General features: G+C 47.6%; 1 protein-coding gene across 1 annotated transcript in view; it reads left to right on the top strand.

Moving 5' to 3' along the window:
- Positions 1-20,714, top strand: part of LOC139279272 (discoidin, CUB and LCCL domain-containing protein 1) — a 180,176-nt gene that overhangs the window by 17,749 nt on the left and 141,713 nt on the right. Inside the window, exon 2 of the mRNA XM_070898402.1 lies at positions 15,981-16,202. Within this exon, the coding sequence (XP_070754503.1) occupies positions 15,981-16,202 (222 nt within the window). The remainder of the gene's footprint in view (positions 1-15,980; positions 16,203-20,714) is intronic.

Raw genomic sequence — 20,714 nt, 5'->3', positions numbered from 1 at the left:
CTGAGTGAAGAAGTTTCTCCTCATCTCAGTCCTATATGGCTTATCCCTTATCTTTAGACTGTGACCCCTGGTTCTGGACTTCCCCAACATCAGGAACATTCTTCCTGTATCTAACCTGTCCTATCCCACCAGAATTTTCTATGTTTCTATGAGATCCACTCTCATTCTTCTAAATTCCAGTGAATATAAGCCTGGTCGATCCAGTCTCTCCTCATATGTCAGTCCAGCCATCCCGGGAATCAGTCTGGTGAATCTTCGTTGCACTCCCTCAATAGCAAGAATGTCATTCCTCAGATTAGGAGACCAAAACCGCACACAATATTCCAGGTGTGGCTTCGCCAAAGCCCTGTACAACTGCAGTAAGATCTCCCTGCTCCTATACTCAAATCCTCTCGCTATGAAGGCCATTGGGCCCATCGAACCTGTGCCAGCTCTCTGAAAGAGCGATCCAATTAGTCCCACTCCCTCCCTCTTTCCCCATAGCCCTGCAATTTTTTCCTTTTCAAGTATTTATCCTTTTCAAGTATTTATCCAATTCTCTTTTGAAAGTTACTACTGAATCTGCTTCCACCGCCCTTTCAGGCAGCGTGTTCCAGATCACAATAACCCGCTGTGTAAATAAAATTTTCTTCATCTTCCCTCTGGTTCTTTTGCCAATTATCTGAATTCTGGGTCTTCTGATTACCGACCCTCATAGAATCATAGAAATTTACAGCACGGAAGGAGGCCATTCGGCCCATTGTGTCCGCGCCGGCCGACAAAGAGCTACCCAGCCTAATCCCACTTTCCAGTTCTTGGTCCGTAGCCCTGTAGGTTACGATGCTTCAAGTGCACATCCAAGTACTTTTTAAATGCGATGAGGGTTTCTGCCTCTACCACCCTTTCAGGCCACTGAAAATAGTTTCTCCTTATTTACTCTATCAAAACCCCTCATGATTTTGAACACTGCTATTAAATCTCCCCTTAACTTTCTCTGCTCTAAGGAGAAAAACCCCAGCTTCTCCAGTCTCCCCACATAACTGAAGTCCCTCATCCCTGGGATAATTCTAATAGATCTGCTCTGCACCCTCTCAAAGGTCGTGTCTTCTGAAAGTGCGGTGCCTAGAATCGGACACAAAACTCCAGCTTGAGGCATAACCAGTGAATTATAATTACATAAGAACATAAGAACATAAGAATTAGGAACAGGAGTAGGCCAACTAGCCCCTCGAGCCTGCTCCACCATTCAACAAGATCATGGCTGATCTGGCCGTGGACTCAGCTCCACTTACCCGCCCGCTCCCCGTAACCCTTAATTCCCTTATTGGTTAAAAATCTATCCATCTGTGATTTGAATACATTCAATGAGCAAGCCTCAACTTCTTCCTTGGGCAGAGAATTCCACAGATTCACAACCCTCTGGGAGAAGAAATTCCTTCTCAACTCGGTTTTAAATTGGCTCCCCGTATTTTGAGGCTGTGCCCCCTAGTTCTAGTCTCCCCGACCAGTGGAAACAACCTCTCTGCCTCTATCTTGTCTATCCCTTTCATTATTTTAAATGTTTCTATACGATCACCCTTCATCCTTCTGAACTCCAACGAGTAAAGACCCAGTCTACTCAATCTATCATCATAAGGTAACCCCCTCATCTCCGGAATCAGCCTAGTGAATCGTCTCTGTACCCCCTCCAAAGCTAGTATATCCTTCCTTAGGTAAGGTGACCAAAACTTCCTTGATTTTATATTCTATGCGTGTGCTAATAAAGCCCAGAATCTCGTATGCTTGTATAACCACCTTGCCCTGGCAGCTTCTCAGCTTTATTGAGTATATACAGCAGTGCTATCTGCCCGTTGATAAACACTGTGGAAGTTGCTCTGTATTTACATTGATTAGTATTTCGGTACATTTCCTCAATTTAACAAGGAGCCCAGTGTTTCCTTCTGTTTGGCAAGGCAGTGTCACAGTGTGTATTATTCTTGCAACAAGGGTCCTCTGACTGAAAATGTAAATGAAAGATTTGTGCAGTGCTCGTAAACATCCTAACTGAACCCCCACCCCCCCCAGCATTTACGGTAACTCAAACTCTGCCACTGTTAACAGTCAAGGGTAAATTAACCGAGATTCAAATCGAGTTTGAGTCCAATTCTGGGTCAGATGCTGCTTGCGATGAAATCAACGTATTCCTTTGTGATATATGCACCTATGAGCATGCTCACAAGTTTGTCATCATCATCATAGGCAGTCCCTCGAAATCGAGGAAGACTTGCTTCCACTCTAAAAGTGAGTTCTCAGGTGGCTGAACAGTCCAATACAGGAATTACGGTCTCTGTCACAGGTGGGACAGACAGTGGTTGAAGGAAAGGGTGGGTGGGGCGTCTGGTTTGCCGCACGCTCCTTCCGCTGCCTGCACTTGTTTTCTGCATGCTCTCGGCGACGAGACTCGAGGTGCTCAGCGCCCTCCCGGATGCTCTTCCTCCACTTAGGGCGGTCTTTGGCCAAGGACTCCCAGGTATCGGTGGGGATGTTGCACTTTATCAGGGAGGCTTTGAGGGTGTCCTTGAAACGTTTCCTCTGCCCACCTGGGGCTTGCTTGCCATGTAGGAGTTCTGAGTAGAGCGCTTGCTTTGGGAGTCTCGTGTTGGGCATGCGGACAATGTGGCCCGCCCAGCGGAACTGCGATGCTGGGGATGTTAGCCTAATCGAGAACACTGATATTGGTGCTTCTGTCCTCCCAGTGGATTTGCAGGATCTTGCGGAGACATCGTTGATGGTATTACTCCAGCTATTTCTCCATCGATCTTGTCACAGGTTTGTAGAGCTGTTGATGCTCACGGCCTTCCGCGAGAGGTGGGCACCAGAGGGACAGGAGTGCATCATCAATCCTGGCAACCAAATTTTCATTTGATCTAAGCTTTCGTTAAAGTTTTATTTAGAAATTTGTGGGTTCTAGGTCCTTGCCAAAAGGAGGCACTTGATTTAAAGTTAGAATTAAAATAGTTGTAGAGCTGTTGAGTTGGGAGTGGCTTAGCCAGTCACGTGATGTTCACAACACTCAATAAAACCCCAGCCAGTTGGGTTCGGGGGATCCACGATGAGGCAGGTGGTTGTGAGCCTGGTGGATGAACTGGTAATGTGTGGTATGATTGTTAAACCTTTTGCTAATAAACCAACTAGTTCTTAATAGCAATGTGTTGCTATGAATTCTTAAGCAAAGAACCCATGAAGCAAATCCATTACATCTTTGTTTAAGCAAACCTCAGTGAATACTGATAGCCAAGGAGCTGAAGCATAGGCTGCCCTAATACATAGGATTACATCAGATATACGGAACAGAAACAGGCCGATCGGCCCAACCAGTCCATACCGGCGTTTATGCTCCACTCGAGCCTCCTCCCGTCTTTCCTCATCTAAATCTATCAGCATAACCCTCTATTCCCTTCTCCCCCATTGGCTTGTCTAGCCTCCCCTTAAATACATCGATACTATTCACCTCAACCCCTCCCTGTGGCAGCATGTTCCACATTCTCACCGCTCTCTGGGTAAAGAAGTTTCTTCTGAATTCCCCATTGGATTTCTGGGTGACTATCTTATATTGATGGCCTCTAGTTATGCTCTTCCCCACAAGTGGAAACATTCTCTCTGTATCCGCTCTATCAAAACCTTTCATCATTTTAAAGACCTCTATTAGATCACCCCTCAGCCTTCTTTTTTCAAGAGAAAAGAGACCCAGCCTGTTCATCCTTTCCTGATAGGTGTAGTGTAGCAAGTAAATCCAGCATGTGAGCCATTGGGATCAGCTTTGATTCTTGGTCTGCGCTGTGATAGCCGATCTCTGTGGGTTGCTATAATTTGCCTCAGTGCTATTTGAGTCAAGGAGGGAGCGGCCTGCACACGCAAACTGCTGGTGTGGAAGCTGAAATGGCCGCCATCTTGGCTTAGGGGGCTACTGTTAAAACAACAACTTGTATTTATATAGCGCCTTTAACGCAGTAAAACATTCCAAGGCACTTCACAGGAGTATTTTATAAAACAACATTTTTCACCTAGCCACATAAGGAGAAATTATGGCAGAGCTTGGCCAAAGAGGCAGGTTTTAAGGAGTGTCTTAAAGGGGAATAGAGAGTCGGAGAGGTTTTGGGAGGGAGTTCCAGAGCTTGGGGCCCAGGCAACAGAAGGCACGGCCGCCGATGGTGGAGCGATTATAATCAGGGATGCTCAAAAGGCCAGAATTAGAGGAGCGCAGATATCTCGGGGGGGGTTGTGGGGCTGGAGGAGATTACAGAGATAGGGAGGGGCGAGGCCATGGAGGGATTTGTAAACAAGGAGGAGAATTTTGAAATCGAGGTGTTGCTTAACCAGGAGCCAATGTAGGTCAGCGAGCACAGGGGGTGATGGGTGAGCGGGACTCGGTGCGAGTTAGGACATGGTCAGTGAGCATAGGAGGCGATGGGTGAGCGGGACTCGGTGCGAGTTGGGACATGGTCAGTGAGCACAGGGGTTGATGGGTGAGCGGGACTCGGTGCAGGTTGGGACATGGTCAGTGAGCACAGGGGGTGATGGGTGAGCGGGACTCGGTGCGAGTTGGGACATGGTCAGTGAGCACAGGGGGCGATGGATGAGTGGGACTCGGTGCGAGTTAGGACATGGTCAGTGAGCACAGGGGGCGATGGATGAGCGGGACCCGGTGCGAGTTAGGACATGGTCAGTGAGCACAGGGGGCGATGGATGAGTGGGACTTGGTGCGAGGTGGGACACGGACAGCGAGTTTCGGATGACGCTCCCAGTGCGTCACATCACTGAGTTCTTGAGCAGAGCCATAGGCTGGTTGAAGTGTCAGTCCAGGAGAGTGACCTAAGCCCCAAGGGCCAGGCACCTACTATACTCTCTCAGGGCGATAGCCTGCCCGTTGCCCCGACCGACACTGTGCCAGTGACCGTGTGGTAGTTCCACATAGCCAGCCCCACGCCGGGGTGATGCAGTCTGTAGCCGGGCCCTCTCGGCCCAGAGCTGCTGAAGGTCACCCCAAGGCCACCTGCTGCCCTCCATGGAAGGGCAGCACCCTTCCCCCTCGCAGGCTGTAGCCACATCCATCTTTCATATGGGACGTTAACCAAAGCCCCATCTGCTCTCTCAGGTGGGCATAAAAGATCCCTCGGCACTATGGTTTAAGTATTTGCTTTTCGAAACAGTAATTTGTACAATGCAACACAGTCCTCCACCACCGGCGCACCGTGGCTGCAGTGTGTACCATCTACAAGATGCACTGCAGCAACTCGCCAAGGCTTCTTCGGCAGCACCTCCCAAACCCGCGACCTCTACCACCTAGAAGGACAAGGGCAGCAGGCGCATGGGAACACCACCACCTCCACGTTCCCCTCCCAGTCACATACCATCCCGAATTGGAAATATATCGGCCGTTCCTTCATCGTCGCTGGGTCACAATCCTGGAACTCCCTCCCTAACAGCACTGTGGGAGCACCTTCACCACACGGACTGCAGCGGTTCAAGAAGGCGGCTCACCACCACCTTCTCAAGGGGCAATTAGGGATGGGCAATAAATGCCAGCCTTGCCAGCGACGCCCACATCCCAGGAACAAATGTTTTTTTACAGTTATTTTACAGGTAACACTGACAGCTTTATGCGGGCAGAAGAAAATAGGATCACCCTCAGATTATTGAGGAATGAAAGCAAATTAAAATATCTTCATTGGAGAAAAATTTTCTTTCTTTAAACCTTTTTATCTTCCATGGGCTCTCAACTACTTTGCAGAAGTTCACCCACATGGCCATTCTTCCTTTGTGAGACAGTGAATGTGCTATTCAACCACAAAGGGCACCACAAGGGCCACCACGAGTCTGGTCCTGTTGTGACACACTCCTCGGCAGGAATACTGAGTTAGCAATCAGGCGCAGAAATCCTGACTTAATCGTGCTCCTCCCTCGCCCAGGGGCGCTGGTGCTAATTGCAGCATCTCGCCTGATCCCTCAACTGTGATCAGCTAACCAGCCGTGTGCTCGGGGCTATAGCTGGGGCCTCTGGGCTTTGTGACCCAACATTACATCAGGCGGCACCATACCCAGGGCAACATGCTCGCAACCTCAACTGTAGCACCATTAAAAGAAAGACTTGCATTTATATAGCGCCTTTCACGACCACCGGATGTCTCCAAGTGCTTTACAGCCAATGAAGTACTTTGGCTTTGTTAAAAGTGCTACATAGATGCTATTTCCTACATTACAACAGTGACTACAGTTCAAAAAGTACTTCCTTGGCTGTAAAGCGCTTTAGGACACCCAATGGATGTGAAAGGTGCTATATAAAAGGAGCGGCGGTGCAGTGGCCCGGGAGCAGCGTGGAGGCCGCTGCAAGGTACAGCGCGAGCTGGTGCAGGAAGGCGACGGCAGCGAAGAGTGACGTCATCAAGGTCCAGGTCGCTGATTGGAGCGCGGGCAGGTACAGCAGGAGCGGCGAGGTCGGGGCGAAGGAGCGGCGAGAGACTGTGGAGGGTCGTGATCGGGGCCCAGGGGAGGCGTTGGCTCGGGGCCAGGGGCCCAGGGGCAGCACGGGCCCAGCCCACACTGCGATATGTGTGCGCACTGGGTCCGTGCAGCAGAGCAGGTCTCCGGTCGTCCTGGTTAACCTTTGCCACTGGACCAAGACCTCGCTCTGTCAAGCCCGTGTGGTGGCTGGTGTGCAACGGCCACCACACGTTAAAAAAATCCACGCACAGGCATCTTCCACCCTTCAACATGTAGTTCGGGTCCTTCATTGAATCACCTGTGAACTCGTCCTTTTTTTTGACGTGGAAGCAAGTCACCCTCGCTTCGAGGGACTGCCTATGATGGTGATCTTTAAATGCAAGTCTTTCTTTTTATAAATGCAAGTTTTGCATATAGATCTGAGTCTACCAGAATACAGTAAACTACAGGTGTAGCTCTCAACTGTGCTTTGCTCTGAAAGCAGCGCGGTTATAAGAAAAAGAAAGACTTGCATTTATATAGCGCCTTTAATGACCACCAGATATCAAAGCACTTTACAGCCAATGAAGTACTTTTAGAGAGCAGTCACTGTTGCAATGTGGGAAACGCGGCAGCCAATTTGCACACAGCAAGCTCCCACAAACAGCAATGTGATAATGACCAGATAATCTGTTTTAGTGATGTTGGTTGAGGGACACCTGGTATTAACTCCCCTGCTCTTCTTCGAAATAGTGCCATGGGATATTTTACACCCACCTGAGAGGGCAGACGGGGCCTCGGTTTAATGTTTCATCCAAAAGACGGCACCTCTGACAGCGCAGGGCTCCCTCAGCACTGCACTGGGAGTGTCAGCCCAGATTTTTGTGCTCAAGTCTCTGGAGTGGCACTTGAACTCACAACCTTCTGACCCAGAGGCGAGGGTGCTGCCCACTGAGCCACAGCCAACACACACAGAATTAAATGGAGAAAGGAGGGAGCCATGTGGGGCAATGTTGAATATTTTTCAATCTGAATTTATTTATTATTCTGCTGCACTGAAATAGCCAATTGACACCGTACCCTGCCTGTCCCTGGGATTTCTCTGAAAGGAGGTTTGTGTATCGCTGGGATAAAATCCTATTGCCACTTACAGATTCCATTCTCATTCAGTTCAGCAGGCGATGAAGTGATCTTATTTTAACTGTCTGATATCTCCTGTCTATTTGACAACTATAAACCAGCACTTCATATTGCTTATCTGTCTATGGCCAATTGAGAATATAAATATTTGATTGCTCTTTCTTACCTGTAAAGTATGACTTGTGCAAAGGTTACTCAACATTCAGTCTCAATTTTAGCATTAATTACTTTGAAATTCCTGCTAAGATTGTTGTTTACACAATGTTCTATTATTGCTTAATATTTTGCAATATAAATGATGTGGCATCTGTATGTTCAGAGGCAAAGTGTTGCCATTAGCCCTGGTAAACAAACCGCTGTAATCAAAGCAGGGCTGTCTGTACAAGTTAACAATGTGACTCTGGCAGTGCGTGCCGACACCGACCTTCCCACGTACATTGTGGCGAGACTGTGGCCAGATCGGGGAAGCCTCAAGTGTGAGTTGGTCCCAACAGGGAGTTCACAAATCTCCGCCTGTTTGCAGCTTGGATGTTGCTAAATCCATTCTGCAGTCAGTCAGTCTTAGGCAGTCCCTCGAAGCGAGGATGACTTGCTTCCATGCCAAAAAAAGGATGAGTTCACAGGTGTTTCAATGAGGGACCTAATATTCCGGATCCCGAACTACATGTTGAAGGGTGGATTTTTTTCTCGTGGGGTGACCGTTGCACACCAGCCACCACACGGGCTTGACAGAGCGAGGTCTTGGTCCAGTGGCAAGGATTAACCAAGACGACTGGAGACCAGCTCTGCTACACGGACCTAGTGCGCGCACATATCGCAGTGTGGGCTGGGCCCGTGCTGCCCCTGGGCCCCGAACTCTCGCCTCTCTTGGGCCCTGATCACGTCCCTCGACAATCTCTTGTCGCTCCTTCGCTCCAACCTCGCCGCTCCTGCTGTACCTGCCCACGCTCCAATCACTGACCTGGCCTTGATGACATCTCTCTTCGCTGCTGTCGGCCTCCTGCACCAGCTCGCGTTGTACCTTGCCGTGCAGTACAAACCTGGTGAATTTCACATGAGGAGAACTGGTTTATATTACAGAACCGCTTCTGTAATCTAAGTGGGGATTCAGAAAAAAGAAAGAAAGACTTACATTTATATAGCGACTTTCATGACCATCGGACATCTCAAAGCACTTTACGGCCAATGAAGTACTTTTGAAGTGTAGCCACAGTTGTATTGTGGGAAACGCGGCAGTCAATTTGCGCACAGCAAGCTCCCACAAACAGCAATGTGACAATGAGCAGATAATCTGTTTTAGTGATGTTAATTGAGGGATAAATATTGGTGCCAGCACACTGGGGATAATTCCCCTGTTCTTCTTCAAAATAGTACCTCTTGAGAGAGTAGACAGGGCCTCTATTTAACATCGCATCCAAAGACAGCACCCCCAACACTGTAGTGCACGCCCAGATGTTTTGTGGTCAAGTCCCTGGAGTGGGACTTGAATCCACAACCTTCTGACTTAAAGGCGAGGGTGTTACCCACTGAGCCACAACTAAACACATTTGTCCAATTGAATCTTTTTGCCTGATTCAGCCTAGGTCATAGAATCATAGAAATTTACAGCATGGAAGGAGGCCGATTCACCCATCGTGTTCGTGCCGGCTGACAAGAGCTATCCAGCCTAATCCCACTTTCCAGTTCTTGGTCCGTAGCCCTGTAGCTTATGGCACTTCAAGTGCATATCCAAGTACTTTTTAACACCCTTGCCTCTGAGTCAGAAGGTTAGTCTGACATCGGTAGTGGGGAAAATGCTGGAATCAATAATGAAAGATGTAATAGCACCACATTTGGAAAGCAGTGACAGGATCGGTCCAAGTCAGCATGGATTTATGAAAGTGAAATCATGCTTGACAAATCTTCTAAAATTTTTTGAGGATGTAACTAGTAGAGTGGATAAGGGAGAACCAGTGGATGTGGTGTATTTGGACTTTCAAAAGGCTTTTGACAAGGTCCTACACAAGAGATTAGTGTGCAAAATTAAGGCACATAGGATTGCGGGTAATGGCCCCAGGTTTCCACATGATTTGCTCCTGATTTTTAGGAGCAACTGGTGGAGAACGGAGTATCTTAGAAATCGCAATTCTCCACATTTAAGTTTTCTGCAGTTCTAGTCAGGGAGAACAGTTTCACTTTTGAACAGAATTTTTTTTTCAAAAGGGGGCGTGTCCGGCCACTGACGCCTGATTTGAAAGTTTCCACAGTGAAAACGTACTCCAAACTAACTTAGAATGGAGCAAGTGAAGATTTTTGTAGGCTTGAAAAAACCTTATCTACACATTCAAAAATCAGGCGCAGGTTACAAATTAGGCGTCGGGAACGAGGTGAGGGGGGGGAGGGGGGGGAAGGGAAGTCATTAAATTCTACAATAAATTATACTTATACAAATATTATACAAATAAATCCAACCTGAATAAAAATTTATAAGCAAAGAAAAGATTAAATAAACCATGTTCCTACCTGTGTGAAAGTGTATCAGGCAGGTCTTTCAGGCAGCGGTTTGCCGTCGGGACCGACCGACAGCAGGGGGAGGCAGGGAGAAGGCTGCAGGAAGCCTCATTACTTGAGGCAGCGGTTTGCCGTCGGGACCGACGGACGGCAGGGGGAGAAAGCTGCAAGAAGCCTCAGTGCTGATCATGGAAGGGCAATGTGGTTTTATTAAAAAATGTTAAAAATTGAACAGCTACAAAGAATTTGAATAGACTCAAACAAGTGCATCTGTCCCGTTTATCACAGTCTATCTTTAATTACAGAATGCACTCCCTCACCCTCACACACAGAAATATCAAGAAAATTAAAATACAAACCTTTGCAAGGGTTCAATAAACAAATTTTCACTTTTTCTGCAGCACTTTTTAAAATGGCCTTGTGCCAATGTTTCCTTCAGACTGCGCGTGTGCGAACGCTCCAACGCGCACGCGCAGGGTTGCCGGCACGAAAAAAACTCATTTAAATTGTACCCGCCCCCTCCTACTTACAAAATCGGCGCGAGTGGTAGGCTCCGCCCCCTGTGCGCCGCGCCAAGCAGCCATCGAGCTGCAAAGCGCTTGAGAATAGCGCGTTTTTTTTCAGGCACCGTTTTCGGCGCGAAAAACGGGCGCCCAGCTCGGAGGGACACCTGTTTTGCCGCGTGTGGAAACTTGGGGCCAATGTATTGACGTGGATAGAGAACTGGTTGGCAGACAGGAAGCAAAGAGTGGGAATAAACGGGTCCTTTTCAGAATGGCAGGCAGTGACTAGTGGGATACTGCAGGGTTCAGTGCTGGGACCCCAGCTATTTACAATATACATTAATGATTTAGATGAAGGAATTGATGAAGGAATCACCAAGTTTGCAGATGACACTAAGCTGGGTGGCAGTGCGAGCTGCGAGGAGGATGCTAAGAGGCTGCAGGGTGACTTGGACAGGTTAGGTGAGTGGGCACATGCATGGCAGATGCAGTATAATGTGGATAAATGTGAGGTTATCCACTTTGGTGGCAAAAACAGGAAGGCAGATTATTATCTGAATGGTAACAGATTAGGAAAAGGGGAGGTGCAACGAGACCTGGGTGTCATTGTACATCAGTCATTGAAAGTAGGCATGCAGGTACAGCAGGCAATAAAGAAAGCAAATGGCATGTTGGCCTTCATTACGAGAGGATTTGAGTATAGGAGCAGGGAGATCTTGCTGCAGTTGTACAGGGCCTTGGTGAGACCACACCTTGAGTATTGTGTGCAGTTTTGTTCTCCTAATCTGAGGAAGGACATTCTTACTATTGAGGGAGTGCAGCGAAGGTTCACCAGACTAATTCCCGGGATGGTAGGACTGACATATGAAGAAAGACTGGATCGACTAGGCTTATATTCACTGGAATTTAGAAGAATGAGAGGGGATCTCATAGAAGCATCTAAAATTCTGACGAGATTGGACAGATTGGATGCAGGAAGAATGTTCCCGAAGTTGGGGAAGTCCAGAACCAGGGGTCACAGTCTAAGGATAAGGGTGAGCCATTTAGGACCGCGATGAGGAGAAACTTTTTCACCCAGAGAATTGTGAACCTGTGGAATTCTCTACCACAGAAAATTGTTGAGTCCAGTTCGTTGGATATATTCAAACGGGAGTTAGATGTGGCCCTTATGGCTAAAGGGATCAGGGGGTATGGAGAGAAAGCAGGAATGGGGTACTGAAGATGCATGATCAGCCACGATCTTATTGAATGGTGGTGCAGGCTCGAAGGGCCGAATAGCCTGCTCCTGCACCTATTTTCTATGTTTCTATGGTTCTAAATGCTATGCGGGTTTCTGCCTCCACCACCCTGTGAATTCCAGACCCCCAGCACCCTCTGGGTGAAAAAAGTTCTCCTCAAATACCTTCCAAACCTTCTACCGATTACTTTAAATCTATGCTCCCTGGTTATTAACCTCTCTGTTAAGGGAAATAGGTCCTTCCCATCTACTATATCTAGGCCGCTCATAATTTTATAGAGGCAATCTATTGGGGGAAAAATGTATTTGTAAATAGCCCTTGCAAAACACATGATAAGAAAATTGTGTTAAGTGTCCATTTTGAATTGGTATGACAAAAGAGATACAGTGCGATTAGACTATAAATTGTGTCTGTGTGTCAGCCGTGGCTCAGTGTGTAGCACACTGGCTTCTGAGTCCACTCCAGGGACTTGATCACATAAATCTAGACTGACACTCCCATGCAGTTCTGAGGGAGCGCTGCACTGTCGGAGGGGCAATACTGAGGGAGCGCTGCACTGTCGGAGGGGCAATACTGAGGGAGTGCTGCATTGTCGGAGGGGCAATACTGAGGGAGCGCTGCACTGTCGGAGGTGTTGTCTTTCCAATGCGACATTAAACTGAGGCCCCGTCTGCTCTCTCAGGTGGCCTTAAAGATCCCACGGCGCTATTTTGAAGAAGTTATCTCTGGTGTCCTGGCCAATATTTATTGCTCAATCAACATAACCAAAAAACAGATTATCTGGCCATTATCACATTGCTGTTTGTGGGAGCTTGCTGTGCGCAAATTGGCTGCTGCGTTTCCCACATTACAACAGGGACTACACTCCAAAAGTACTTCATTGGCTGTAAAGTGCTTTGGGCACCATGAAAGGTGCTATATAAATGCAAGTCTTTCTTTCTATGCATTCTGGAACTAATGAATCTAGTGGCAGAATGCGGTTGGTCTGAATGACACTCTCCAGGAATGCAGTAATACTGGCCAATATCATCATTCATTCTTGTGATTGTTTCCCTGAAGGTGACCCAAGAAACTTCAGCCTGGGCACCAAATACATTTGGAATTATCTTTTTTTTAAACACAAGCCACATGCAGCTGAATTGAAATAATTGCCCAATTAGTTGTGTATTTTTTTTTCCCCGAAGGTTTGACTAGAGTTCATTGTGGCCAGCCTAACACTGAACCTTTCTGATTTTCACATAGGCGATTGTTTGGCTTTTATGGAACCAGCGTTTGACACATTTACAGGCTGTTTCTGTGAGAAAACTGCAGCATAATTGTGTGACAGACGGGGCTAATGTTAATGTTCGACTTTGGCAGAATAATGCTGGCGTTGAGTTTGGTCCAGGAAATACTGGAAAAAGCATGGGCTTGCCGCATCGGTATATTGCAGTGCGTGTGATCATTATATATATATATATGGATACAGGCCATTCCCCTGACACAACTCAGGATAATTATTAATTCGTTGTGTCCTTTAATTTAAAATTTACGGTTTTCTTTGCAAAAGCCCAACTTTCCAAGCAATCTTGCAGCTTTGGCTGCGTTAAGTAAAGTTACAATTTTTGTAATCCTGCTCTTCCCTGCGGAGGTTTTTCCCATTGGAATAGCACCGGCAGAGGAATACTTTAGGGCCCGGGATTTTGCAGTCCTGCTGACGACGAACTGGCAGCGACGGCCCCAAGGATCTGTCCTTGGCCCCCTCCTATTTCTCATCTACATGTTGCCCCTTGGCGACATCATTCGGAAACACAGTGTCAGTTTCCACATGTACGCTGATGACACCCAGCTCTACCTCACCCCCACTTCTCCCGACCCCTCCACGGTCTCTGAATTGTCAGACTGCTGGTCCAACGTCCAGTTCTGGATGAGCAGAAATTTTCTCCAACTGAACATTGGGAAGACCGAAGCCATTGTTTTCGGTCCCCGCCACACACTCCGTTCCCTAGCCACTGACTTCCTCCCTCTCCCTAATATCTGTCTGAGGCTGAACCAGACTGTTCGCAATCTTGATGTGATATTTGACCCTGAAATGAGCTTTCAACCACATCCGCAGCATAACTAAGACCGCCTATTTCCACCTCCGTAACATCGCCCGTCTCCGCCCCCTGCCTCAGCTCATCCGCTGCTGAAACCCTCATCCACGCCTTTGTTACCTCTAGACTTGACTCTTCCAATGCTCTCCTGGCTGGTCTCCCACATTCTACCCTAAGTAAACTAGAGGTCATCCAAAACTTGATTACCTGTGTCCTAACTCGCACCAAGTCCCGCTCACCCATCACCCCTGTGCTCGCTGACCTACATTGGCTCCCGTTCGATTTCAAAATCCTCATCCTTGTTTTCAGATCCCTCCAGGGCCTCGCCGCTCCCTATCTCTGTAATCTCCTCCAGCCCCACAACCCCCCCCGAGATAAACAATTGCAGGGATACGGGGAAAGAGTGGGGGGAGCAGGACTAACTGGGTTGCTCTTCGACAGAGCCGGCACAGACCCGATGGGCCGAGTGGCCTCCTTCTGTGCCGTACTATTCTGTGATTCTATGGAATCCCTCACTTTTTGCTCCACTTCAATTCTGCCCCCCTGACCCTCCCTGATTATAATCGCTCCACCATCGGTGGCCGTGCCTTCTGTTGCCTCGGCCCCAAGCTCTGGAACTCCCTCCCTAAACCTCTCCGCCTCTCTACCCCTCTTTCCTCCTTTAAGACGCTCCTTAAAACCTACTTCTTTGACCAAGGGTTTTGGTCACCTGCGCTAATTTCCCCTTCTGTTATCTCAATATTCCTGTGAAGCGCCTTGGGACAATTTACTACGTGAAAGGCGCTATATAAATACAACTTCTTTTTGTTGTCTTCGTTCCGCCTTTGAAACAAACAGCAACTTTGGGATTTGGTGCAAGCGCAGGCTGATGTGGAAATCCAGGAGTTGTGGCCAGTCATTGACTGCTCCGATACAGGCGGCGCTGTGCCCCGCCCCCACCCCACCCCACGCCCCCCGCCCGCCACTCACCTGCCCTCAGCCACCCCCCCCACCGTCACAGAGCCGGCAATCTGTGCAATCCCTCACCTCAGGGAAACTGCTGAAAAATTCGGCTCTTCGCAGTAACTATACTGTAAATTCCCCACTCGTAGTTAGGCACAAAGGGATTAGGTGTAACTGGGGTTCAAACAGTGTATTGACTACTAAACAAAGGTTATGGGCCTGGAAAACTAATTTTAATTTTGTGCAGTGTCAAATTTATCCATCTTATTAAAAGAAATAAAACATTTTAAGAAACTTTTTTTTAAGTTTAAGTTGATTCGTCTTTAATTCAGGTTTGCCTTTTCCCCGTGCCTTTGTTTTGCTCTCTCTAACAGTTTTTAAAAGTTAGAATTTTAAGAGATTACTCACTTCCTGGTTCGCTGTCTTGTGAGAACTCTGCCTTTTGATTGGCTGCTTAGACGGCTTGTTGACATCACAGCAGCTCGGGGATTCCCACTAAACTCCGCTGATTTGAATTGAATGTCAGAAAACCCCAAATTCTCGACACAGGGACCGCGAAATCGTCTTCACATCGCCACGGACCACAGATTCCGGGCCGTTATTTATTTTAATTTATTCATAGCCAATCTTTCCAATTCTTTGTCAAATCACAAACGCCAGAGGTCACCTTGCACACATCAAGGATCACTCTGCGCCAATGCTCTTAGCCAAAAGGCCGAGAGCCACTGCACCGTTCCTGGAAGTACTGCAATACCAGGTTCGTGCCATGGAGGTAGATGGGTCAGGTCCCCCACACACCTCCGTGGAGGTGGATGGGTCAGTCCACCCTCTGTTGCGTCCACGGGTGCTGCTCACCCCGCTGAATGGTTCCAACATTTTCTCTCTCTGTTTCAACCTTGCAACATCTTCAGCTTTTCTTTTTGCATTTTTAAAGAATGGGTTAACCTGTTCAAGTGAAATTCTTTATTGACAAAGTTGTGAACAGTATTTTATTTTAAATAAATTAACGTAGTGAGCAAAGAAATTTCAACCCATCTAATCTTTTCAATGCTGCTCGTTGCAATAACTGACATGACTTGGGCCCAAATAGCCTCCTTCTGGGATTCTGGGATTTATCGCTGGAGATTTACCATCCTTTTTCCATCTTGATTCAGGTGACGGATGTGGGCATACAGTCGTTGGCCCTGAAAGTGGTACTCTGACTTCCAAGAACTACCCGGGCACCTACCCGAATCACACACTGTGCAAATGGCAGCTGCAGGTTGCTCTGGGGAAGAGTATAATCCTGAGGCTCGGTGACATGGATATTGAGTATACAGAGAACTGTTCATCCAGTTCATTGGAAATCTATTCTTCTTCTTCCAACGACAGCTATGGTAAGGAGTTAATATACAGAGTACGTTTTTCAATGGGCTCTGTCCTCTCCAACATGATTTTATAGACAGATTGAGTAGATTGGGCCCATACTCTCTGGAGTTTAGAAGAATGAGAGGTGATCTCATTGAAGCATAAGATTCTGAGGGGGATTGACAGGGTAGATGCAGGAAGGATGTTTCCCCCGGGCTGGGGAGTCTAGAACCAGGGGTCACAGTCTCAGGATAAGGGGTCGGCCATTTAAGACTGACATGAGGAGGAATTTCTTCACTCAGAGGGTGGTGAATCTTTGGAATTCTCTGCCCCAGAGGGCTGTGGATGCTGAATCGTTGAGTATATTCAACAACAACAACAACAACTTGTACTTATATAGCGCCTTTAACGTAGTGAAATATCCCAAGGCGTTTCTCAAGAGAATTATGAGATAAAAAATTTTACGCCAAGCCGAATAAGGAGAAATTAGGGCAGGGCTTGGTCAAAGAGGCAGGTTTTAAGGAGCGTCTTGAAGGGGGAAAGAGATGTAGAGAGGGGGAGAGGTTTAGGGAGGGAGTTCCAGAGCTTAGGGCCCAGGCAACAGAAGGCACGACCACCGATGGTGGAGCGATTATAATCAGGGATGCTCAAAAGGGCAGAATTAGAGGAGCGCAGATATCTCAGTGGGGGTTCAAGGTTGCGATCGATAAAATTTTGGACTCTAGGGGAATCAAGAGGATATGGGGATCGGGCGGGAAAGTGGAGACGAAGCCAAAGATCAGCCATGATCTTATTAAATGGCGGAGCAGGCTCAGGGGGCCGTATGACCAACTATGTACGTATAGGGATTGGCACTTCTCAATGGCCTTAACACATTTAGTGATTTGGAAAGCCTTAGTGTCGTTATCCTCCGGAGAGATAGTTTGTTTGAAGAACAACTAATGCAAGCCACTGCAATGCTGGATCACTGACCATAGTATGGTAGCTCAGTGGTTATGTTACTGGGCAGTAATCCCGAGGTCTGGGCGACTGATCTGGAGATATGAGTTTAAATCCCACCACAGCAGCTGGGGAATGTTAATTCAGTGAATTAAATGAATCTGGAATAAAAACCATGGGCTGGAATTTCCTGTGGCTTACTGCCTAGTTTTTGGGCGGTATTGGCCATTGTGGGCGCTAATCAGGTGAGCGGAGAAATTCCTTACCTGAGTTACGTCGGTGGTTTTGAGGTACCACCGGGTGCACGCACCATCCACAGATCGCCATGGCGCGATATTTGGCTCAGCGGTGACCCGTAGGTGAGTATGGAAAAAGAAGGCTCTCGATGATCAGCGGAGCTGGGCGGTAGGTGAGTAGCTCTTCAAGGAAAAGATTAGTAATTGTTTTTTTACTGATTATTTTAAAAATCTGTTGTGGTTATTTAGTTTAAAAGGGTCTTGGGAATGTGTTTTTGATTTTTTTTTTAGGTGATGTTTTTTGAAAATGTTTTATTGTTTTTCTGCTACTATTTTTATTGATCGCTCATTTTGTTTAGGGACCGCCCAATCGACCCTAAATTGCACTTTTTCACCCAGAATGGGGGGGGGCAACGCCCATGTTTTTCGCTGGTCGGATTTTTTTATTTTTTGGGGGAAGTTTTTGCCAACGATAATCTTCCCAGTCTTAGCAGTCTTTTGGGTTGCGATCGGGCGCTGGTGGGCTGATAGGAAATTCTAGCCTCATGTAACAACCAGATTGTCATTAAAAACCCATCTGGTTCACAAACGCCTTTTAATGAAGGAAATCTGCCGTCCTTACCCGGTCTGGGCCGATATGTAACTCCAGACCCACAGCAATGTGGTTGACTCTTGGTCAACGAGGTAGGTTCCAAGGAGCCCTCTGAAATGGCCAAGCAAGCCACTCGGTCGTACCAACCTGCTACAAAGAGGTACACTGCAGCAGTTTGAGAAGGCGGCTCACTACCTCCTTCTCGACAGCAATTAGGGATGGGCAATAAACAATGGCTGTAATGAATTTGCTTCATGGGTTCTTTGCTTAAGAATTGATAGCAACACATTGCTATTGAGAACTAGTTGGTTTATGAACAAAGGTTTAACAATCACACTACACATTACCAGTCCATCTACTAGGCTCACAACTGCATACCCCATCGTGGATGACCTAGACCCAACTGGCTGGGGTTTTATTGAGTTTGTGAACATCACATGACTGGCTAAGCCACTCACAATGCAATAGCTCTACAACTATTTTGGTAGAACATAAAATCAAGTGCCCCTTTTGGCAAGGGCACTGGAACCCACAAATTAACAAATAAAACTTTAATGGAAATTTTAACCAGTTAAATTAAAATTTGGTTGCCGGGGGTGATGATGCACTCCAGTCCCTCCGGCGCCCACCTCTCGCGGAAGGCCGTGAGCGTACCGGTGGACACCGCGTGCTCCATCTCTAGGGACATCCTGGCTCGGATGTAACCGCGGAAGAGAGGCAGGCAGTCAGGCTGAACGACCCCCTCGACCGCCCGTTGCCTGGACCGGCTGATGGCCCCCTTGGCCGTGCCCAGGAGCAGTCCTACGAGGAGGCCTACCGACCTGCCCGCTCCCCTCCGCACCAGGTGCCCAAAGATCAGGAGCGTGGGACTGAAGTGCAGCCAAAAATCGAGGAGCAGCCCCTTCAAATATTGGAAGAGGGGCTGCAACCTCGCACACTGTACATAAACATGGAACGCGGACTCCTCCTGTCCGCAGAAATTGCAGGGGGCCTGGGAGTCCGTGAACCGACTTAAAAACTTATTGCACGGGACTGCTCCGTGCAACACCCTCCTGGCCAAATCCCCAATAAATAGAGGGAGGACTCCTGCATAGAGAGCACTCCATCGGGGACTCCCGCCTCCTTCGGACAACGGCTCTACAAACCCGTGAGCATACTCACGGTGCATACATTACACCGGCCAACAGATGAAACCTCGCAGTATGATCACGGAAAGCTGAAAACATTCTTCCATACCAAGTGCTGCTGGTAAACCCTCATAGACCTGAGCTCCAACACTTGGTCAGATTACTGGTATCTCTTCCAATGCCCGCCAACCACACGGACCACACTTAAATATACTTGAGCGCACAGAAACACAAGCATGCCGTTTGCCTACCTGAGGCTGCGAGAGTTGTTTATACAGATGTAGCTGTTCGTGCTCATGGGGAACTTTCAGAGACACAAACGGTGTTTGTTTGAATCTCGTGTTTTGGGGTGGGGGTGGAGGGGGGAGGGCGGGAGATTGAGCCAAATTCAAACTCCGCCAGGAATAGTTTGAATTCGGCACAATTTGTTGCACACACCAAAAACTCAAGCAACATCACTGGAGAGCCATAAACGCAGGAGGTCCAGTGGATTGGAGCAGTTCACGTTATTTCTTCTTTGGATCATTACGTAGCACAGATAAGAGACTTCGACCTTATTCCCACTAACTGTACAGGGCTTTGGAGAGACCACAGCTGGAGCATTGTGCACTGTTCTGGTCTCCTTATCGGAGGAAGGACCTGAGGTTCACTAGATTGATTCCTGGGATGAGGATTATCCTATGATGAGAGATTGAGTAGATTGGGCCGATACTCTCTGGAGTTTCGAAGAATGAGAGATGATCTCACTGAGCCATACAAGAATCTGAGGGGGATTGACAGGGTAGATGCTGAGAGGTTGTTTCCCCCGGGCTGGAGAGCCTAAAACCAGGGGTCACAGTCTCAGGGTAAGGGGTCAGCCATGTAAGACCGAGATGAGGAGGAATTTCTTCACTCAGAGGGTGGTGAATCTTTGGAATTCTCTGTTCCAGAGGGCTGTGGAGGCTCAGTCGTTGAGTATCTTCAAGGCTGAGAGCGATAGATTTTTGGACTCTCGGGGAATCAAGGGATATGGAGATTGGGTGGAAAAGTAGAGTTGAGGTTGAAGGTCAGCCGTGATCTTATTGAATGGTGGAGCAGGCTCGAGGGGCCGAATGGCCAACTCCTGCTCCTAATCCTTATGTTATTATTAGCTGAATCCAAATCCAGTCTGAAAGTTAATCTACTGCACTACCCAGCCCCTTCCAAATAAAGAGGTTTGATTGACTATGACGTACAAAATTAGTCTTGAAAATCTCTGTGGATAAGGCATTAGGATGGATGCTCAAAACGCTATACAGTGTTAAAGTTAATGTTCTGGAGTTTAATACTGCCAAATTGTGGGGCAAGGAGGTACACTATTAGTGAGAATCCCTCCATGTTTTGTACATGTGCCATTGTCCAAAAAAGCTTTTAATACATTTATTGTATTGATGCAGAAGTTAAGTTAAGCAGATGGGACATCATCTGTTTACTTTGACAGAACGCTCTGTGAATAGATTCTTTGAAACTTTTTCATGTGCCTGGGGATCCTTTCATCTCGGTTCAAATTTCTGACCCAGCTGCTGAACCATAATGTTGTCTGTCACAGGCATCAAGTGCTCCCACCTCTGGCCCCAGCAGCAAAATCATCCTGCTCGGTGAAGTATTTAATCATTTCAGTCTGTACCT

This window comes from Pristiophorus japonicus, chromosome 14 (genome assembly GCF_044704955.1).
Source record: "Pristiophorus japonicus isolate sPriJap1 chromosome 14, sPriJap1.hap1, whole genome shotgun sequence".
NCBI classification, from domain to species: Eukaryota; Metazoa; Chordata; class Chondrichthyes; family Pristiophoridae; genus Pristiophorus; species Pristiophorus japonicus.
Note: the sequence above shows the minus strand (reverse complement) of the source record. Positions and strands in the feature narration are given on the sequence as shown.